This window comes from Pyrus communis, chromosome 8 (genome assembly GCF_041283825.1).
Source record: "Pyrus communis isolate YQ-2024b chromosome 8, ASM4128382v1, whole genome shotgun sequence".
Classification (NCBI taxonomy): domain Eukaryota; kingdom Viridiplantae; phylum Streptophyta; class Magnoliopsida; order Rosales; family Rosaceae; genus Pyrus; species Pyrus communis.
In genome coordinates this window covers 6,312,859-6,336,034 of record NC_142572.1, presented here as the reverse complement: position 1 = coordinate 6,336,034, position 23,176 = coordinate 6,312,859, and the positions used below count along the sequence as shown (strand labels likewise).

Here is a 23,176-nt window from a genome sequence, read left to right as displayed (position 1 = left end):
GCATAAATTTGGCACACCATATTTGCCACATGGACAAGAGATTCTCTTCTAAATCCAAGCCACCATGTCTAGTGCAAATTCTTAGCAAATATGGTGGCAAATAGGGTGGGTCAAAGTTATGCAATGTCATCATTAAACGGAGAACTTGACGGAAAGCCTAAGAAAGTATTGAAGTGCTAGAAAAGTCAAAATTTAGGTATGAAACTGAAACGAAAAAAACTAAGGGTTGCAAGATGTAAATTTCATATTACCCTAATTTTTAATAGATGTCAATTGCGTTGGTTGATAGGTTCATGTTCAACTAACTGTGTCTTGAATTCATACTAATTCCCTCCTTTTAATCTCATTCAAAGTTGTAAAATTGCTTATAATAAAAATATAAAACAATAGATGCCCCGAAGGGACCACTTTCCCAACACATAATTTTTTATTTTTTTTGGATTTGATACTAAAAACCTTTCATAACATCTCTAAAGGAGATATCAAATTTTAAATATAAAATTTACTTTTTGACAACTTATGTGGCATTTAACATCTTATAAAGTTTTTCTTTCCATTTGATATGTCAAATTAAACTATTATTTTATTATATTAAATTATTATAATAAATGTTTTGAAACAAAAAACAACAATAAAATTAATAAAATCCATTTAATAATCAATTAAATAAAGATTTGAAGTTGTTGTCAATTTTGACAGCAAGAATGACAGCTGCCAATTCATATCATGCTACATCAGATTTAGCTTTTCAGTTGGAAACTATTATTTCTACCATCTTAGTTTCTTGGGTGATGATGGAATCATGGTAAAGTATGTCACCTGGTAGGGTAGATAAGGCAACGAGAGAAATAGTTACCTTCCTCATTTGTTTTTCCTCACTTGCCTTCCCCACTCATTTCATGCTGTGGAATCAACTTACGCTTACATTTTCCACTTTGAATTCTCATTTGTCTTTTTCTATTCTTATACCAATTGTCGGTTAACTTTGGCCTCCTATATGTTTTTATTGAGAAAAAAAATTCTAGGAACAGACATTATCATTTGAAAAAATAACGGCAAAGACGATTTTAAAAAAATAAAATTGGAAGACAACTCCATCAAAAGCTTCAACACGTAATTTATTTATAAAAACAAAATCCATAACAAATTAGAAAGGCTTAAAAAGCAATGTTAGAGAAGAATAAAATTCCTTAAACATTAAATAAATAGATGTAAGTAGTAATTTGATACCACATGGCATGAATTGAGTGGAAGGGCAAGTAGAGAAAGACAAATAGAGAAGGTATCTAGTGTTCCTCATGCAACGGTTCACCTCATATCTCAGTAAAATCGACTAAATTTTCCATTAAAATCATTGTACTTGCATTCATATTGGTTGTGATAAGGGTGGTTAGGATGACTAGAGTAAACGCTTTAGCAACTGCATATGGAAAGTTAACTAGAGGGAAAAGTAATACAGATCTGGAACTGGTTAAATGTTTCACTCACGTCACACTTAATACTTAAGTTTTAATCTCTCTTTCGGTACCTTAAATGAATTTAATGTGGTTTATCTTGTCGAAACTCCATCAAGATCACTGACTTAAGCATCAGATAATGTATTTGTTCATGGCACAAAAAAGTGAACCATTGATGTGGCTTGATTGATCTAGTTTAGCTACACTAATAATATATATAAACTGCTAATTTCTTAGATGAGAACAACCAGTGTGGCTTTTAATTTAAGCAATTTAACAAATTCAATTGATACATATAACAAAAGCTGGGTGGATTTAAAAATTAAGACCAAAATGATGTAGCCCGTGAACTTATGTTTTCCTCAACCAAGCCAAACAAGACTTTGTCTGTTTATGTTCACATAGCAGGGCAATTACTACAGGTTTTGTCTACAAAAAGCTAGCAGCAAGCTTAAAAACATGCACTATTTGTCTACCCGAAATATTCACTATCTTTTGGTGTTGTTGACTAATTAATTACAATAATGCAAGTACAATTTTCATCATATGTATGACATTGATTTACTCAAGAAATCACATTTATTGATCACACATCTTTTGTGTGAGAGATTTGCCACGCAAGTTAGATTTCACCTTTGTGACATATATGATATGTTGCGAGGGCGAATTCCACATTACGTGTGCTTACAAGGGATGAGGTTACTCTTCATATTGTCAATTAATTTTATAATGAACATCAATTTTTTATGTCGATAAATACAACATGAAACCAAAATAGTTTCTCGTTTTACTAATATTAAAAAAATTCACAAACAAGCTTTTCTCCATAAGACGTGCCATCGATAATATGGTCTGTGGAGCACCTAGTAAGACTTGCCTGCTTGGACAGGGACTTGTTTGGACTTTAACAAGAATGAATGAAAGATGATAACCGATGAAATTGGGAATTGTCATGTGAATAAAGCAAGAGCACCATCATGGAATTGGGATATATATATGAACTTAGCTTCTGCCCACTTTTGTGAGAAGAATAGGGAGATGTATGGAGGAGATTGGCCTGACTTTGTGCTATGGTCCCCTTTTGTGTCAATCATAGGTCAATAGAGTCCCCCGAAGATAAAATTGTGGCGACGCACTACCGACTTTCCACCTTTGATTCTTGTTATTGTGCAGCTTTTTTGACCCCTCCTGCCCACATTCCTTTGAAGCCCTTCTCCTTGTCATTTGAAAGCTGCAAGCATCTTTTTATCTTGCAATCAACTAAAGGGTTATGTATATAAGCTTTATGCAGAATGTGCTAGAATCCACTGGCCCTATGAAACCCACTTCCGTCTTCCTTCAAGATTAACGATCTCTTACTATCACTCCCCTACGTATGTTGTTAGACAATGAATGTGAATCATACATATAAAACATAACTTTATTTAACTCATAGTTTTACAACTTAACATATCATGTTATCATCCATGCATGAAAATTTTCTTAAGAGTTATGCAATGATTGCATAATTTTGCTTATGCCATTTTTGAAAGTGGGAGTCTATGAAGTCCAAAGTTTTCAAGGATGCCTTGTGTTGCAATTGATTGTTGGTAACTAGTGGGAGTCAATTTTCTGAAGCAGTGTTTCGCTTGATTAGTTCTGATAACTTTAAGCTCATGATCTTGGACACCATTGAGGGAAGATTCACAAAAGTGATGTTGGTCCCATTTTCGGAGAGATTTTTAGGTGTGACGGGAACACCATGACACGTGGTGTTCCCTCACACATTAGGATTTAGTTTTTTATATTTATTGAAATATAAAGTTGAAAAATATTCAAGATGTCAAATCCTAATGTGTGAGGGAACACCACGTGTCATGGTGTTCCCGTCACACCTAAAAATTTTCCCCATTTTCGGGTGCCTTACATGAAAAAGAAAACCACTATTAGCTCCATTTTCTTTTTAAAGTTCAAATAGGAGATTGTATTTTGAGCAGTAAGGCCAGCCCAAGTCCAATGCGAGCAAGGCCTAATACTTGCGCCACACTTTGTTAAAAGGGAGTTTTAACGAAAAGACCACAGTACTATTCACTTTAATGAAAAACCACATTTTTACACTAAAAAGTCAATCCTGGTACTATTCACTTTACCCTTTATTTTGTTTTTATCATTAAAACTCAAAGTTTTCAAATCATTTTCATTAGTTTTTCTTTATTAAAAGGGCTGATGTAGTAAACATTTATATCACAAATAGTAATCCCGAATCGTATGCTGTTTCAGATTTCAATGAGTGATCCAAAATATCTTGTACTCCGCGATTCCGTTGAATGGTCTGGAACCGTATTCTATTTGGATTATGTTGAGTGATCTGAAACCCAATCTTTGTTGGATTTGTTGGGTCGTCTAAAACTGCATCCCATCTTCATTGATTCTTTGGTTCCTTGGATTCAATTTAAATTTAGAAAGCTTTGGAGATGATGGCTTCGGCCAACCTAGGTCGCTCTAGCCCTACTTTTTAGTGTATTTTATGAATTATAGATTGTGACCTCTATTGTTTAATTAGATAGGCCGATGGATGTCTATGTGATTCCTTTGGGATTCTTAGTGGTTTGTTTATGATTTCATAAAGTATGATTTTATGTTCGATGTTATAAATTGTGATCAATGGATATGTTTTTATGATTATCACATTGGACTATTGTCACTCACACGAGCTTTGCAGTTTATTTGGGTTGTTTATTTGCCTGGTGCACCATTCTCACAATGTACGGGCAATTGTGCAGGTTATAGGGCTTAGTTGACATGTGGAGCCCTTAAGGTAATAGATAGAGGTCAGAGAGCTTGGAGTGTTAGGTTACCCCTATATCTTTCATTGTAATTTTTTCAACTTTCTTTTAGGAGTCTACTAGCAGGTCTTGGCCCTAGTGAAGATTTAGTTATTTCCTTGTACATATGTTATTAATATTTTTAATTTTAGTTTGTATTTCCTGGCATTCCCCTGTAGTCGATTGTCGCGAGTTGATCCTAGATGTATGTCAAGATCGAGGCGTGACAAGTTTCTTCTAGAAAATTAAAGGGGGCGTGTCAAGCTTTAAAAAGAGCCATTTTGGAACTGAATTCCTACTGATTTGGTCGGTCAAAAAAGTGTTTTACTTTGCAAAACTTGAAACTTTGATTTAATTTTTTAATTTTTTTTTTTTTTTTTTGAGATTTGTTGGAGAACCTAGTTTAGGTAGGATTTTAATATAGCTTAGTCTCCAAGTTAGGATTCTTTTTTTTTTTTTTTTTTTTGTTACGACATTGTATTGTAGAACTTGGCTAGATCTTCTCAGATTGAATATTCTGTTAAAGTTAACTGGAAGGCTCACGGAATATTCCCTTGGAATATTCCCTCCCATTCTTAAATGGATCCAGGTAAGGTTTACGGGTCATGGGTTTGGACCAGTTCTCGATCCAGTTCGGGCTTCTTTTTTTTTTTTTTTTTTCTTTTCCTTTTTTCTCAATTGCCGAAACAATCGCCGGCTAGAAACTAAGGATTTGGCCAGGAAACTTCCATGGCTCCGATTAGCTTCAAAACTCAACCAAAATCAACGTATAATATATGGTTTTAAAGCTGGAAGTACCAGGGAAAAAAATATATCTACATGAGGTCCTGCTGTGACCGGAATTGACCGGAAAATGGCTCGAAAGGGGAAATGAACTGACCATCCGAGTAGGCGGTATTGGCTCTATGCGTGCACGACATGGGACGTGGATGGCGAATAAACTGGCAATCTGCACGGGCCAGATGGGTCGTAAGGACTAGGCGTGTAGACTGCTGCGTCGTAAGGACCTCGATAATAAGTTGTCTTTCTCATCTTGTGTAATCCAACATGCTACAGAAGTTTGTATGGATCAAATAATAGCTCTAGGCATCTTCTATTTACCAATACAGAACTTGCCAAAAATGTTGGACAGAACCTCCTCGGAAATGTCTTCGCCGCTTATTTGCCCTAGGGCCATTGCCGCGTCCCTCAAATCAATTGTCCAGAAGTCGAAAGGCATTTCCTCTTCTATTGAAGATTTCAACCTCACAAACGCCTCCTTGGTCCGAACTAGCTGCTCACATTGTCTCTGACAAGTCGTCAAAATTTAATACAACAATGAGAATCAACCTTGAATCATAAGATCAATCTAAATTAGTCACTGCATTTTTTCCTTCAAATCTGAGTAAATGGAAAGATAGAACGTTGCAATTATGGTAATTAAAAACAGAACAGACGCGCAGATATACACGTAGCTGACCTGGTTTACAGTCCATCTGCGGTTCCCCACAGAAATTTTGTCAAGACCAACAATCTCTAATATTGCCGTCTCTAAACCCTGGATTCCTTGACCAGTGACAGCAGATGTCAAAACATGCTTACTGAACGAAGAGATATCCTTTCCAATCCCCTCCATGCAATCAGATGGAACACGGTCGATTTTGTTAATTACAAGGATCATGGGGGTAGAGGATCCAGTAGATTTCTGTAGGAGACAACGATTTCTTATATACTTTTGAGTAAAAAAACAGATTGATTGATAAACAGAGAAATGTACGTTTTATATGATTCAGCGCATGAGAGAAAACCTTATTAGATTGTATTCTATTTAGAAGTTCAGTGTCTTCTATAGTCCAGCCATCAACAGCACTTACTGCCATTATAATAACATCAGCACCCATAGCAACTGCTTCAGACCTCTCCACACCTGTGATAAGATAGTCGAGAAATGGATAAGCATTTCCAGCAGGAGTGCCATGATACGGCCACCATACATCACGCAATATGCACAACGTTCCTCGCCAATAAACTAAACATAGGAGAGAATTATTTAACTAATGCTCAATGGACCATTGAAACTAAACGAAATCTTATGCTATTGAAAAGGAAACTTAGGCACTTGGTGAGGTTGGCTTGTAATTCTGGTTTGAAATCAGCGGATCTTTAAACATCAAGAGTGCAAAGACGGATAGCCTTACCAATTTTCTCCACAATGTCATTGGTTTCCCTAATGCCCGCTGTATCAAGAAGGGTTACAGGAATGCCATGAACTGTGATATTGGCTTCAACCACATCTCGAGTGGTCCCAGCAATTTCTGTAACTATTGCTCTCTCAGACTGCACGCTAAAATTAAAATGTGCTGCTCAATAACATCTCATACTTCCATTAATGGCTAAACAGAACAGAAGGAACGACACCAAAAGTGGAAGGACCACATTTATGAAAACAATGGTTTTTTTTTTTCAAATGTCTATTGTTCCTCTTGCAAATACAATTGTTTCTACTAAACTACTACGTATGAAGCCCACTTTATAAGTACACATGATTAGATTGGAATGGATAACTCCTTATTTTAAAGGTATATTCAAGGTGGAAATGAATGGTTTCTCATTTGGAGGTATTAGAAGAGGATTAACTATGAAGGAATTCCTACCATTTTACGGAGGATTGAGTGAATAAATTTTCTTCATGAGCAATTCATCTTCTATCCTCTAGGTGGTCATAATTTTATAATTTCTCCCTTCAACCTACCTTTAATTTAGTAGGTTATCCATTCCAATCCAATCATGTGTACCAAATGAGCCCTTAAATGTAGTACTCATCTCAAAACTCACTGAAAGAAGTACAAAAAGAACGTAATAGTAATTAGCTTCCAGTCAGATTTATTCAATAAGAGACAATTTCATGGTTATGAAAGCTATTTTCATATAACCTCCAACTTTGCTTATAGAAACAAAAGGTTTTCATGGTTATGAGATTCATTTTCATATAGGCATATGCCTATACAACTTATTTAAAATACCTTCCTTTATAAGTAAATGCAATTTTTCTGGGGATTATTACAGAAGATACAGTTCTACAAAGAGCTTCATATGTAATATTATACTAGTTGGTATGTCAAAGGCCATCTCAATCAAGACAGAGGGAAAATTCACTCCAAAATCACTTAAGCACAGTGGTTTTGCAAAAAACAACCGTTGACAAGCAAAAGGGGAAAAAATGTTATGAAGCGATCATTACTATTTTAGTGTAGGCCACGCCAGCAATTCATTAAGAAAACAAGCAATCATGCCCGAAAAAACTAAAATAGTCACCACATACTTTGCTCCAAGCATTGAGGAGACTTGACTTCCCAACATTTGGACGGCCCAGAATTGCTATCTGCAAGATTTAATATGAGCTCGAAAAATCAGACTGCAGGGAATGAGAACACAAAAGACAAATGTATATAATCTTTTGAAGATACAAAGGATATCACGGAAGCAAACCCATATCACAATAATAAACAGAAAAAGCAGTCCCATTTAGTGCAGTTGATTTCAAGTTTAAACGAGGAAAATAAACCTATATCTAACAGTGTAACCACCCCCAAGTTTTGATCATTACTAGCCAAAATATAGCCCCAAATTTCATAAATGTCACTTTTTATAAAAACTTTCAGGTATAGCAGAAACCAACTTAAATAGACCTAAATACCCTCAAAATTAAAACCAAATAAACCTCAGGGGTAAAACCCAACTAGATTGTACAATGAAGAATGTGATCGGTTCATTGTATCCATTCTTCTCCTTAGGTATAGGAACTGGGAAGATTCTTGTGCAGCATTTTTGCACACCCTGTTGTTTCGTTATGATTTGTTTGTGAGGTTATTCTGGTACAATTCAGAACTTGCTAAGAGGTGTTATAGATAAATTAGATTAATTAGAAAGGGTCTGTGGATCTCTTTTTTCATTGTTCTTTTATCAAAAGTGGCAGAATTTCATTCGAAAGCCAAAGGCTAATTCAGTAAATTAGAGAGGAGACTCTCCTAAAAAACCACATCACAAATGACATCAGGAGACAGACGCCATTGTTGAGGACAGCTACTCTTGCCAGGCAATGAGCAACTTTGTTTGCTTGGCGGCAAACATGGGAAGAAGAAGCTCCAATGATCGAATGCATGAGGGCCTTCGCATCTTCCACTATTGGTCCATTGGAGAGAGGTTAGGAGGAGTCTTGAACCGCCACGGTGATCTAGAGAGAATCTCTATCAATAATGATATTTTGATTGCCCCTCTCAACTGCCAAAATCAAAACTTGCCTGACAGCCAAAGCTTCCGCATGCACAGGGAGAAAACACAATTGAACAATTTACTAAGATCCCCAATGAAAGCACCTTCAGAATTTCTGATTATAACTCCAACACCACCCTAATAGATAGACTTATTTCAAGCTCCATTGACATTGATGTTTAGACAACAACTTTGTTGGGGGGGGGGGGGGGGGGGGGGGGGGGGAGGACCAATTTGGGAGAGGAGCATGGGGTGAGGACTTGCTGTGAGGAAAAGGCACCTTCAAGAACTCTTGGCACCAGACAATTGCCTTAGAAGCGACCACATTCAGGGCTACACACTTGCCCTCCCACAATTTCGTGTTTCTTGCATTCCATATTGCTCAGAGTATTCTCATAAAACAATCAAAGTCATACTTCTTTAGGACACGGCTAACTTCAAGAGCCCGGTTTTGTATTCAGAAAGCAAAATCCCTGATAGGAGGAATTCCCAGATTGGGAGATAACTAGATGCACTTGGAAAAAGGGCACTCCATAATGAGAAGCCAACTGCATTCACCATTAGCTCCACACAGCACACACCTGTTGTCAAAGGGATACGCTTCTTTGCTAGAGACCATTATAGGAATTATATCAAGACATATCCTCCAAGCAGACACCTTAAGTTTTCGGGGGACAAAAGCATTCCAAATTTTGTTCCATAAAAAATATGAATGATCCTCTTGAGAAAACTGTTTTTGTTCTAGATATCTGTCCTTTGGTCTACAACAATCAGATTAGAATTTTGATTCCAATGAGTTAGAAACCTCAACCAATATTATGTCTGAACAGACGATTGTACAAAGAATATTCTGCCGCGACGGACATGTATCAACGATAGTGATTGAATTTCAGACATGGGTGGCAAATTTGCAAGTCTGTACTCGGCTAGTTAACTGCAACTTCAACAACACCTGCACTGCTCCACAATGTTCACCACTCCCTTTGTGGAACAAGGATGCAGAGAAGAACCATTCAAGTGCTTTGGCTTTTCTGAGTAATTGGGTTATGGCATTTGAGAGTAGTCACCTAAGTTTTTGGCCATATTTGAAAGTTCTATAAAATGTGACATTTATGAAATCTGGGGTTAAATTTTGGCTATTAACAATAAAAACTCAGTATACAGTCTGTGTAAATTGAAGAGAAAACATCAACATCAGGGTTCAGTTAGATTAGCATAAGATATACATAAAGTAGCACGACCTGAGTTATCTTAAGCTATACACTAGATTACCATAAAATATCCATCAACAAGGAAGAAATGTAAGAAATCCAATTTTCATTTGTACCTGTAGTCCAGATTGCAGAAGTTGGTCATAATTGGCTGTCTCCAGAGCACTCTCAACATCTTGCGACATGGAATTTATTCTATTCACAATTTCATTTGTATCAAGCGGTGGCATCTCATCATCGAAATCCAAACGGGCTTCAATTTCCGTAAGCAGCTCAATGCACTGAGCTCTTATAGATTTAACCATGGAAGCAAAGCCCCCCTGCCAATGTTAAATTGTTTTTTCCAGGTTGATTATCATTTCCCCCAACTAGGGCTTACATAATTACGGAACTAGTTTATGAAGCACATATATTACACAGGCATACAAAGACACATGCCTGAATAGCAGCCAGTGCCGCATCCGCTGCAGCCACAGACTTGGCTGAAATGAGTTTGTCAACATTTTCAGCTTGCGTAAGGTCCAACCGGCCATTGAGAAAGGCGCGAAGAGTAAACTCGCCTGAATTGAGAAAACAAACACACACACAGAGACACATTTAGTGTTAGGAAAATGTGGTGCCTACCCTTTAGTCCTTGCATAAGTTCAATTCGAAAAGCTCAAACATTTGAAACCGAAAATTCAAAAGGTTGGAACAGTTTTGAGCTAAGAATGTGGACCTGGTTCGGCGAGCCTTGCTCCAGCTTCAACACAAGCTCTGAGAACACGATTGAGGCACACTTGGGTTCCATGGCATTGGAGCTCCACCACATCTTCCCGCGTGTAAGACCTTGGCGCCAACATGGGTACAACCAAAACCTAAGCCCAAGCAAAACGACGCCGTACTCGTGTTATCATCATTCACATACTTCAAATTTCTATTGCATTTCACTGAATGCGGAAACTTCAAATTAGTAGAGTACCTCGTCGACGACATTGCCGTTGGGGTCCCAAACGACGCCGTACTCCACCACATGGCTGGTGGGTCGCCACGTGCTCTTCCTCTTCGTCTTCTTCTTGCTCGGACGGAAGACGCGGCCGACAATGGCCACGGCGGACGGCCCCGACAACCGTATGATCCCAACCGCAGCGGGTGGACCTCCAAGTGACGTCACGATTGCCGCAATTGTGCTCGTGCTCTCCTGATGCTGGGACCCACTCAGTGCTCGCTCGTCTCGGCTGAGAAGCAGCGTCTGGGTCTTGTCCGGGGAGGAGTGGGTGAAAGTGGAGGAGTGGCAAGGGGGTAAATAGAGCGGGGAGCGAGGGTGGAGTTTGAGACTATTGGAAGTGAGGTGGGAGAGAAGGGGAAGTGAAGTGGAAGCTACGGCGAACAGTGGCGGTAAGTAGCGGAAGCGGAAAGCTGAGAGCAGAGCCATTGATGTGTTTGTTTTGGGTCACCCGGCGCTGACGGTGGGTCTTTGTCTTATCAATCTGATCTTTCTATGGAGGGTAGGGATGACAACGGTTAAGGCGGACGGTCATGATCATTCTCTGCGTAATTGTTTGCTCTTCAGTAATTGTCTAAACCATTATATCTATATTTATAATCGTTTATAAACTTATTTATTTGTAACCGTTTATCTGTTTACTCGTTTTTAAACCCGTTTACTTGCTTACTTGATTCGAGTGAGCTCTACAATTGGATTAAGTTGGCCTACTAAAAAGAGTCCAGATGAGCCCATGGGTTTTCTTAATTTTATACTTTTAACACAATTAGCATATGTGATTTACGTAGCTTATACCCACCGACGGTGGAACAAAAGGGTTTCTTTAATTTAATGTATCGTGCGATCAAAAATTATTCTAAAATTTTTACTTAAAATTAAACATAAACAGTACCTAACAGAAGCTGATTGTACGATATACAATGAACGAATGGTATGTGAGGATCCGGAGAGGATCCTCATCTGAACTAAAATTAAACATAAACAGTACCTAACGAAAACTAATTGTACGATATACGATGAACGAATGGTATGTGAGGATTCGGAAAGGATCCTCATCTGAACAAAGGGACCAACTAGAGGACAACCCATACAGAGAGTCAAGTTCCAATAGGACTATCTTAGGAGAACGAGGTTTCAAATTCCCCTTTCTGCGTCAATATCTGATCGACATTACAAAAGTCGGTAATAGTTTGTTACAAAGAGACCCGCATCAGGGTAATTTAAAAAAAAGGAAGGCCACCCTACAAAGGCAAATGAGGATGTAAAAATAGCTCTGTCGGTCCTGAAGAATGGTAAGGCTCTACCTAGCTTAATGGTTAAATCCCAAGATTAGAGGCACCGAAGGTGATAGTGATTCGAACTCACTACCAAATGGCAAGGAACCATCTCAATGTGTTGCATACATTGCACGCTTGCCCTTTTGTTCTCTCTTCATTGTTTGAATGCCACCATCGGATAGCATTAAAGGAACGGTCTCAATGTCCTGCTGCAGCATCCTGACGCTGTTCATGCAAGAAGAAATAAGCCTGCAACAATTTTCAAATCTTCATTACGATCAAGTGCACTATATGTTAAGTGTTGCGACAATAACCACATGTTGCACCTTGAAGTGTATGGGTCCAAGTGTCCAAGTGTGATTCATTTACATTAATAGCTGACAGTTATTCGGGTGAGTATTTTCCCAAGCATTTCTCATCTTACCTAAGTTAACTCGAGACATAAGAAAATCCTATGAATTGGTGGCATTTGCTTGCCGAACTAAGACAAATATCTTAGCCGAGAAATTTTTGCAAAAACATTCAACAATCGATTATGACATGTCTAAGAAAAGATAGATTCGTTGTGACTTGTCTAAGAAAAGATAAATCGATTATGACTTGCATTTTTACTAAGAATTGATTTCAAAAATATTTTATCTAAAAGCCTTTTCAGTTGTTTAAAAGCATGCACTTGTCAAGTGAGCTCAAATGCACGTAATGATCCTTGTTACCTGTGAAAGCTATTTATAGTGCTAATAAAAGTAATTTTTTTTAACATATAGTATTATTACATATAAATATTTAAAGAGAGGCGTACATGTCTACCTTATCCTTTTTCAATTGATTTTATTAAAAAATAAAATTTGGATTTTTTTAGTCACAAAAGCAAAACAAACTAGAACCGTTAACTATTAATTAATGAATGATTATAGAATTTGAATCAAAATTGCTTTTCCTTAATGATATAAGAAAATACAAATTGATACCAAATCAGTATAGCTATCTTTCTCTTTTGACATAGCAACCAAATTTCAATCCCTATAAAAGAAGAAGTGATACAAAATTTCTTTCTTCCTTAGCATTTCACACTACGCTCTTCGATCCTCATAAGGGTAAACTTTTTTCTTTATAACTATAAAAATTTAAAGTACACAATGAGATATTTAGAGTGCTAATAACAAAACCTAAAAATCGATTTTTTTTTCAATTTTAGTAAATAATAATTTATATATTCAAGTGAAAATTTAAAGTTAGAGCTTTTGAAGCTTTTTTCTTGTTTGGTTGTTTAAGATTGAAGCTTTTGATTATTTAGTGAAGGTTATGTTTGTAGTTCCTTTTACTTGATATTTAATAACATTTGTAAACTTACAATAAGTGATCCTAAAGTTGTTTTTATTTAAGTTATTACTTTCTAGGATCAATACATTGTCCTACATTTTTGGAAAAAACCATCTTAATTAAGGAGGGGCCATTTTATAAATTTTGCACACGACTTCCGAAACTTAGAAATGGCTATGCGTATGTTAGAGTGCGTAGTGGAATTGGCACCTTAATTTATCCACAAATCCAACAACTGTTAAGCAGCAATATGATTGAGCATTGCAATGAATAATGAGTCCATAAGCTCCATATATGGGAGAAATTTTTTCATTGTGACGGACGGAAGATACATTACGTGTTTTTATACAAGTGGTGGGAAATTTTACTTTTTAAGTTATTAACTTTTTGCGTAAATTACATTTTCATACCTCAGGTTTGAGGCCTATTTCAATTCCTTACAACATCTTCAAAATATTTCACTTTCATACCTTAAGTACTATTTTATTTCAAAATAATACCTCCGTTACATTTTCCATCCATTGATCCGTTAAGTGCTGACGTAGCTGCCACATATATGCCACGTGGCAAAAAAATAAAAAATAAAATTTTAAAGATTTTTCTCAACACAAAAAAAAATATATATATATATATATATTGAGACCATCCCATCTCCCCGCAACCACCCCCCACATCCCTAAACCTGCAACAACAAGAAGAAAAAGTAGGAGGAGGAGAAGGAAAAAAAAAAAAATGCCCAAACCGAGTTCGTCCCTCCACACCCAAAAACCCGCAACCTAGAAGAAGAAGAAGAGTGCAACTGCAGCTCCCATTCTCCCACCCTAACCACCAACTAGTCCTTGTCATTTGAGTCAAAACCTAGGTCCTATTTCGTCCACCCAAGAAACCCCCACCTTTCATCTCTATCTGAACACCACCCAAAACCACCAAAGACAAAGAAGGGGGAGTGAGATAGAGAGAGGAGAGTGAGAAATGGATTTCAATTTCAACTCTAACAGAGCGGAGGCGGCTGGTTCGCGGTCGCACGGCCGGGGGGGGGGGGCGGGGGGGGGGGGGGGGGGGGGGAGGCAGCTAGGTCGCACGCCGGCGGCTTCTTCTTCTTCTTCGACTGGGTTTGGGGGAAATGCAACTAGGTCGCGCGCCGGCGGCTTCTTCTTCTTCTTCGACTGGGTTTGGGCTGCTTCTTCTTCTTCTTCTTAAAAAAGAATTGCCATGTGGCACACATTTGGTAGCCACGTGGTATATATGTGGCAGCCATGTCAGCACTTAATGGATCAATGGATGGAAAATGTAATGGATATATTATTTTGAAATAAAATAGTACTTAAGGTATGAAAGTGAAATGTTTTGAAGATGTTGTAAGGAATTGAAATAGGCCCCAAACATGAGGTATGCAAATGTAATTTACCCTAACTTTTTAATACACATATCTCATCATTTGCATAATGACACGTAATGTACCATCCCGTGTTCCAATCCTGTTGAAAAATCTCTCCTTATACGCAAGGTTTATTTGTGCCTATATTATTAGAATCGTATCTTGTAAAGAAAGAGAGAAAAAAGATTAGTATCCTGTGCTGCCAGGACCCTATCACTTTATATCCCAGGCCCCTTTCACTTTATATCCCAAGACTTTTGTCATAACCTGAGTATGCATACCCTTAATGCATGTAGCTTCCTTTGCATCTACGTTCATCACATACCAACGAAGTAAAACCAAATCCTCTTGTTTCCTTCTGCCTAAACATCTCTAGAAAGTAGTTGCTTTCCCTTCCTGCCAACCTGCATGTGCCATCATTCTGCATATCAAATGGTGTATGATACTGACAATGTAGCATATCACTTGTTTAATTTCAATGCTATATATGCAAGACATTTATAGCTCATGTGATCAAGACCACCTACCCCTATATTAGAGATCTTACGTTAAAACCTCGTCTCTCCGAGTAACCTAATTATATCTTAAATAAGGCTTGGTTAATGGAGTCAATGGCACAGTTAGGAACTTGAGAGGGATGTGAGAAATTTCCATGTGAGCATAGAGATCCTAAGGATCCAGATTCTTATAAAACCCAAATCTTATCCCTTATGTAAAATGACCAACTTTTTTTTTAGTTGTGCATACTTTATTAGAATTATCACTACTTTTTGGTGCTGGGTTTCTGATGAGGATCCCACTCTCCGCTTAATTACCAGCTTACTCTTATCCCACCACTTAAAACTGGACCTATTCTTCCTCTCTCATTCCTCTCTCTCTCTCTCTCTCTCTCTCTCTCTCTCTCTCTCTCCAATCATATATAATAAGACCACACTAGTACTCTCTCTCTTATTCCATATCTTCTTGTTTTCTCTCATCAGAAAACTTATTCCTGCGATTTGGTTAATTGGGATGAGAGAACTGGTAACTAGTTAGCCAGCTTTCTACAGACATGAGAAGAAGACTTTATCCTTGCCCTGCAAGCAGATTTTGGACCAAAAAAGGCTCTGCAGGTATGCCAATTAATTTGTTTAGTTTAATAAATTTGCAATCATTTTATAGACTTCAAATTTAGTGTGAATTTGATATGTAGGGTGAGATCAACCCACTTCAACTAGATTATGTACAATACACAGAGGGACTTTAGGATTCAGTAAAAGGATGAAGCAATTAAGCACAGAATAATCAGAAATTAGATTTTTTTTTTTTTTTCAAGCTTTCCAAGACATTCTTTTTGGCTTGTTTTATTAACACTGTAAATAAACGCACATACTTAATCCACTCCACATTTACTTTTCTATTAAAATTATTTTAAGACACCCATATACTTTCTCATGATACTTTCACACTCCACGCTCTCAACATACAGCCCAAATTTTCTACATATGCTCCATACTTTTCACATATTACGGGCAAATACAAATTATATAGACTTTTTAGAGAAAATGGTATCTGAGATTTGCATAACTCCTTACTTTGATCCCTAAGACTTGAAATCAACAGAAGTGATTCCTGAGATTGTTCATCAACAATCATTTTAGTCATTCCATGAAAAATCTCCATTAAATAAGAATAAATGAAAAAAATATCCTCCATTTTTTGTCAAATAATTTTGGTATATTGTTTGTTAAATTGAGGGTATTTTTGTCATTTTGATCCTTATTTAACATGTTTTTTTTGTAAAAGAACGAAAATGATTGATAGTGGACAATCTCAGGGACCACTTCTATTGATTTCAAATATTAGGGACTAAAATGAAGAGTTATGCAAATTTCAAAGATCATTTTGGCAAAAAAGCAATATATATATATATATATATTTTTTTTTTTTTTTACACCCCACATTCACCTCTTGAGATTTTTGTGATCAAATATGACCAGGGTTTATTAGGTGTGTGATTCTCATCACCAACAATACTTTTTCAAGGAATATCATTCATAACGCAGCTATAGGCATGCCGATGTCATTGAAATCATTAATACAATGAAAAATATGAAGTCTTACATCATGTGAAGCTTCCAAAACATCGACTTCATGTTCCATTCATCAAAAATAATTTTTTTTTTTCAATCAACGTGTTTGTAGTTTCATTATTTAGGGTTTGTTCTATAATGGAGGGTGAGAGTAGTTTTGAAAAAGATAAATAATCTTGAGATATACACGCCAAAAAGGTTATTTGGGGTATATTTAGATTTTTTTTTAAACCTTATGAGGTCGAAATTGTCATTGCATGTTAGGATATATAAGTCATTTACTATTAAATTTTAATGTACGATGTATTCAACATTATGGATGCAAATAGAAAAAGCTTTATTTTTTTTCTGGTGACACTAGATTTAAGATTTTTAATCGTCACCTCTCTTTTCATCATTGTTGAGATTAGATATCGTTTCATATAGTGTAATATTCTCATGCTAGTTGGACACAATCAAACAATGGAATATTAGATATGACTCCTTGTATTGATGTGTGTGAAATATTACGATATATAAGATGATATAAATCCCTATTTAGATAAGAATCTTACACTAATTACAATTGGATGCATGACTCGTTTGGATAATGCTTTCTTAAAAGTGCTTTTAGCACTTCCAAACGAATTACAAAGATGAACCCGATTAATTTCCTTTAATTTAATAACACCATTTTGTAATCGTATATTTTGATTCCTCAAAAGAAGTTCCTATGTTTATGACTCCAGCAGCAATCACTCTGTTACCTAGGGTTCGATACACATCCATAAATAATATGTAAGGTTTTACGCTTTCGTAACAATAACTAGTGTAGGCCAAGTTTCATACTTTGTGATATTTTTCATTAATTTTCAACGCCATATACTATAGTTCTACAATGCTTACCGTAGAAAACTTTAATACTTCATACACCATTTTGTATTTGTATATAACCAATTAGTAACTTAATACGGCACAACCATTAATTTGGGCCTATTCCTTTTTTTTATGTCCTCATTCATAGACTATCTTTACAAAAGTCACTAAAATTAGAGATCGTTTATCCCTTTAATCATTATTGTGAATATTTCATGATTTATCGAAAACACTGTGTTCATCTATTTTGCAAAACTATATTATGATATTTATACTGCTCTATTTCATATAGGGTGCGCCTTCCTCTAGCTTGGTTAGAAAAGCTCCTTAAAAGGTTTAGTTTTTTCGACTCCTTCCTGTAAAACTAAAACAAGAGAGAGAATTTTCCAATTAGAAGCCCACCTAAACAACTACACCATGATCCATTGGTCCACACGGTACATTTTGGGTTCGACTTCTTGATAGGTAAGTGGAAACCCAAACATATAGATCCAAAAGCATACAAATCTATATCTAGAACGAAAACCAGGCGTAGAGGCACCAGATAGTAAGAGAACAAAATGCATTTATCAACTGGAAAGAATTAAAACTCTTCAAATCGTAACAGGAATACAAGGCAAGTAATTTGTAATCCAAAACTACAGAGAGCAAGATGGCCGAGTTTACAATCTGTGAGAGAGAGAGAGAGAGAGAGAGAGAGAGAATTTAGATTATCCTTCTATAAACTTTTTTCCTGTAATTTTAATACCTTTTTACCATTTGCACCTGTTTTTACGTATCTTTTAACTTTTTACTTGCATTGGACCCAGGCACTTCATCTTTCACCACTTTCACATTCACTTCCCCACCATACGCTTTTCAACTGAATAACCTGTTAAGCCTCTCTCTCTCCATTTCAATACTTTCTTTGTGCACCCGTTTCTCTCTCAAACAATAAACACTCCATTTACACTTAAGGTTCTTCAACCAATTTCGGGGAACAGGATGAAACGGCCTCAGCCACTGTGAGGAAGATTCTGTCTTCGCCGATCAAAGTTGAAACGTGGGATGCGTGAATCTTATCAATCACCAGCGGTCCGGGGTTTGCGAGAACAAGCTGCACATTAAGGTTGGAGGTAAGACAAGTTCATGTCACATACAATGTCAGTTTATTTTGTTAACTGAAGTAGAGAATGACGTAGGATGATTTCGCGTGTGTGTAATTTACCTGAATGTCTCTCTTTTGGAGACTCCTGTGCAACTCTTCCAAGGCATGAATTCCACTGGTGTCGATGTCAGTCACAGCTGCAACAAACACAAGACACCATGAGAAATGAATTTAGATAACCGAGAGTAATGAATCAGCCTATCGGCATTTGGTTCAAAAGATCAGAAAACTGCTTACGTGACATTTCAACGATCAAAAACTGAATGCTTGGTAGGTAGGCTTCTTTCAACTGTTCTTCTTCATCCACCAACCATCTCAATATCCTGCAAGGAAGTTGAACTTGAGTACCGAGAAAGATACAAATAGTATGCCTAAGCAGATTGTAAAACATCAATGTCAGCCCATTTCTAGGTTCCTTTCATGATGAGGCCATATAGAGTACTAGAACTAACATATGACTTATATACCCTATGCTGCACATTTCAAGTAACGAAACCTTTAATAAGTCGAAAGAAACAGCTTAGTTTGGCAATGTAAGGCAAGCGGAAGTTTTCTGTTTATAGATTTTTCAGTCCTCAGTCACCCCTTTTTTTATTGCATCTTTAAGAATTACCACGAAAATCTAAGCGAACCAAGCATAAACTAGAGAGCATATGTACCTCTCCTTAATGTAATTGGAGTTGGAGAAGTAAATTGCAGAGTCAACTCTCACAATCATAACCCCTGGAACCTTAGTTGCTTCTGGATATTGTTGGATGTTTCTGTATACATTTGTCCCAGGAATCTTCCCGAGTATGGCAGTCCGCGGTCTGGTAACTTGTAAGAGGATTTTAGCAAAGGATATTGAGACCTGGACAGAAACAATTGTTAACTTAGATAGCTGATCTCTATATTATAGTTTTCGAATACAAGGCAGTTAACAATAGATTTATTTACCGCGATTAAGAGGCCGATCTCAACAGATACAAAGATAACACCAAAGAAGGCTCCCAAGCAAGCAACAAAGTCAAATTTGTCAATCTTCCATATAAGGATTGCTGCTTGGAAGTCGATTAGGTTGATCACAGCAGATATAATGATGGCAGCAAGAATGGCATTCGGGGTGTACTTAAAAAGAGGTGTGATGAATTGCAAGGTTAGGAAAACAACGATGGACATCACAATATTAGAGACTGCAGTTTGGCATCCGGCAAAGTAATTCACTGCCGAGCGAGAGAAGGAACCTGCAAGTATAAGAGCATTCAATCAGTTCCATGTCCTTAGTCACGTGTCCTCTAGATGCAAGGTTCAAGGTTTTTAAGCATGCTCATTGCTTAACCTTAGAGTATCAACAAACTACATTCGCTAGATTTGTATTATTTTGACAAATTTCTATGCACTTTATCTACAATCCATCTTCAACGGTTTTACTTGTCAAACTTTTGCGGTGAAAACATGGTCCATGCCTGCTAGAAGCCTAGAACACTCGGCCCTTATCATGCACAAATAAACATTCGTAACTATTAGTGTGTTGTAATTCATAATTTACTTGGTATCTTTCTCACCTGTCGCAACATAGCAGGAAGTCATTGAGCCGACAATATTCATGGTTCCTAGAGCCACCATTTCTTTGTTTCCGTCTATCTGGTAGTCCTTCATGGAAGCAAAAGTTCTTCCAATTGCTATAGCTTCCTGATAATTCACACGAATAAGAAACAGGGTTTAAGATACAAGAAATGATATCAAATTTTTTTCTTGGCAGGAAATCGGCTCGGAGATGCTCACCGTCAATGCTACCATTCCAGCTACAACGCCAATCTTGAAACCCTTTGCAAGATAGTGACCAGTGAAAAATATTTCATCTACAGATGGAGGATTGATTCCTTTTTCAATATGTCTCACCTACATGCATAGAGAAACCGTAAGTACTCTTTCTTGTAACTGAAATCAACATTCTTCTGAAGTACCATTTATAATACAGGGGTCTTACAATTGCAACCCCATCCTTTTCTGCATGAGTTATGTACACGAAAAAAGTGGACAGGATAACAGATATCAGTGGGGCGATTGCTGGAACCCAGAAGAGATTCTTCTTCTTCTTTCCCTGCTCCCCAGAACATGTGAAAATCAGACAAGAACTAACAGGCAGATTGTATTAGGCGAATTGAAGTAAAGTTTGGGGATTCTTACAATATATTTGGCAAGCAAGAGAAACGATAAGAATGATACTCCGATGACTATTGTCTGCCAGTTCCACTGCAAAATTTTGTAATACAGGGATCAGTAACTTGATGTTGCAGTCAGTGAAAGAAAAAATTTTGATGTTTCCGATTTTAACCCTAAATGGAGCCTACCCCATGATGAGCTGAGCGAAATACTGATTGCATTACAGAGACAATGTCAGACTTCTTGGTGAAATTGTTTATTCCAAGAAAACCTTTAAGCTGTTGGAGAGCAATTGTGATGGCAGCTCCACCCATAAAGCCAACAATGGCAGCATGAGATAGGAAATCAATCAAGAATCCCAGCCTGGTAACAAAAATAGAACAAGTATAGTATTACGACTGAGAGGCCTTTAGAGACAGATAGAATGAGAGTTTAAGGTAAAAAAATGTAAGACGTAATCAAGCTAAAGTACCTCAAAATCCCAAGGGTGGCTTGGGTGATGCCTGCAAAGAAGGTAGCTGTGAAGGCCAGGCGCCGGTAATCATCTGGGTTTTTAACATGGTCAATCTCATCCTGAAGAAGTGTACCCAGCAGGAGCGACACCACAGCCACAGGTCCGATGGCTATATCTCTTGAGCTGCCCATGATCGCATAGATCAATGGTGGAACAAAGCTCGAATCTGTAAAGGTTTTGAAAAGCAAAAGAGAAGTCTCACAACAACATCCAAGGAAAGCAGGTACAATAAAGGAAGGTGTGTTCTTGAGTAGCATAGAAATACTTACACAATCCATACTGGGGAGCCAAGTTTGCAAGTTTTGCATATCCAATGTCCTGATTTTCCAGTTGAGAAAATCATCAGATCTATGGAACCGGACAATGACATAAATTAGCTAAGTTGCAAAAGATTAAGTTGCCAATTTACCTGAGGAATGCAAAGACTAGCAATAGTCAGTCCGGCAATTAGATCCCCCCGAAACTTCAATAGATTATAGTCTCTCCCCCATTCAAATACGGGGAAAATGGCCTGCACGCCGAGGATGAACTTTCGCGACTTAGGTTGATGCTTGAAGGGCCGTAGAGGATCATCTGAAAAGAATGTTTCTTTCAAAGTGTTTGAGAATTCCTTGAAAAAGTTTTGCTTTGGGGGAACTCCGACTTTGTGAATGTATGGCGCGCCCTGTGAATGATTGCGCGAAGATGACAAGCTTCGGGAGTCCATGTCTTTGGCTTCGAGGTCCTCATTTGAATGAACTGAAGCCATGGATAATCAGTTCACCTGTAATGCAAGAAACAGAAAAAGAAATGATGAACGGGCAGAACAGAGTAGTGACGCTTATATTACGAACAACGTGATAGCGAAAGGGTGCAAAGGGCTGCAATATACAAGTAGAATCAGTTTCTAGTGGCATGCAGAAGTGTTTTTTTGCCAACTAGTCCAATGGAATATTGTTTTGATGTCAGTTCATGCAAATATCTTAAAGAATCGAAGACTCAAAAGAAGTCACAAGAGATGTAACTTTTTAGGCAAAAGTGATAGTTACAGAAGAGACTGAATCTAACCTAATGATAGAAGGATGCCGGAGAAGGCTGTTCGCAGACAGTTGTTTTTTAATGTAGACAGGGCTTACGAGACTGCTGAAGGAAGCTGAAATTCTCTTCCTTATATAAGCACTTAAAAAGTAATTGTGGGCAGACTTTTCAAGCTGCCCAAAAAAAGAATTAAGGAGTGAATGCGGATCACTTACACATCAAATACATAATTAGTAATAAGTAAACAAAGTTTAACAAAAAAATCAACCCAACCCGCCACAAATTGATTATTAAATTGCTGGAGATTGATGTAAGCAAACAGATCATCATCCCTTCCATAATTGTACAGCGTAGAAGTATAAAATGTACTAGAAAATGATGTTTGATTTTTTTTTTTTCTTTAACAAACGATATTATCTACACTAAGGGGAGGGGGTGGGCTTAGCCTCATCATGAGCTAGCAATAATGTGGTTCAAATTTGCCTTTGGCGAGAATCGAACCTAAGACCTCTCACTTACAAGTGAAGAGGAATGTCACTAGACCGTAGTACAAATGATGTTTGACTTGAGCACAGATGGGCAGCAACTAGAAAAACCAGAAGCATAAACCCACTTTAGTTATTTAATTTAGGCCTTATTTTTCAACCCTAAGTCCCTCACAAACAGCAAATGCAAGTCCTGAAGTAGATGTCTTCAAGTTTTAACCGGTGACTTCAGTGAAAAGAAGAAAAAATGGAATCAAA

General features: G+C 37.2%; 2 protein-coding genes and 1 long non-coding RNA gene across 3 annotated transcripts; 1 reads left to right on the top strand and 2 right to left on the bottom strand.

Annotated features, from left to right (window-relative positions):
• Positions 1-5,013: 5,013 nt before the first annotated feature.
• Positions 5,014-11,332, bottom strand: LOC137718146 (tRNA modification GTPase). The gene is made up of 9 exons (XM_068457648.2): positions 10,685-11,332; positions 10,442-10,580; positions 10,162-10,283; positions 9,840-10,043; positions 7,563-7,622; positions 6,439-6,577; positions 6,049-6,167; positions 5,721-5,945; positions 5,014-5,549 (listed from the first exon to the last, which is right to left on the bottom strand). Exons 1-9 carry the CDS (start codon positions 11,135-11,137, stop codon positions 5,355-5,357), a joined length of 1,656 nt encoding a protein of 551 aa, XP_068313749.2. The 5' UTR covers positions 11,138-11,332; the 3' UTR covers positions 5,014-5,354.
• Positions 11,333-15,354: 4,022 nt separating this feature from the next.
• On the top strand, positions 15,355-22,547 carry LOC148694665 (uncharacterized). Its single transcript, XR_015965135.1, has 2 exons — positions 15,355-15,795; positions 20,499-22,547. It is a non-coding gene; the product is annotated as an uncharacterized LOC148694665 (long non-coding RNA).
• Positions 18,159-22,164, bottom strand: LOC137717954 (sulfate transporter 1.3). Its single transcript, XM_068457471.2, has 13 exons — positions 21,826-22,164; positions 21,686-21,734; positions 21,375-21,582; positions 21,091-21,265; positions 20,927-20,992; positions 20,727-20,840; positions 20,522-20,638; positions 20,302-20,428; positions 19,694-19,980; positions 19,417-19,607; positions 18,995-19,080; positions 18,818-18,894; positions 18,159-18,706 (listed from the first exon to the last, which is right to left on the bottom strand). The coding sequence occupies exons 1-13, from the start codon at positions 22,162-22,164 to the stop codon at positions 18,563-18,565; spliced, it is 1,980 nt and encodes a 659-aa protein (XP_068313572.2). The 3' UTR covers positions 18,159-18,562.
• Positions 22,548-23,176: the final 629 nt, after the last annotated feature.

Bases quoted from the DNA above. Each gene is read 5' to 3' on its own strand.
- LOC137718146 (XM_068457648.2), bottom strand. From the start codon at position 11,137: ATGGCTCTGCTCTCAGCTTTCCGCTTCCGCTACTTACCGCCACTGTTC. The intron at 10,581-10,684 runs GTACTCTACTAA...GCTTGGGCTTAG, and splicing joins ACGGCAATGTCGTCGACGAG to GTTTTGGTTGTACCCATGTT. The intron at 5,550-5,720 runs GTCAGCTACGTG...ACGACTTGTCAG, and splicing joins GCAGATGGACTGTAAACCAG to AGACAATGTGAGCAGCTAGT.
- LOC137717954 (XM_068457471.2), bottom strand. From the start codon at position 22,164: ATGGCTTCAGTTCATTCAAATGAGGACCTCGAAGCCAAAGACATGGAC. The intron at 20,993-21,090 runs GTAGGCTCCATT...AAAATTTTGCAG, and splicing joins TTCGCTCAGCTCATCATGGG to TGGAACTGGCAGACAATAGT. The intron at 19,981-20,301 runs GTGAGAAAGATA...TTATACTTGCAG, and splicing joins TTCCTGCTATGTTGCGACAG to GTTCCTTCTCTCGCTCGGCA.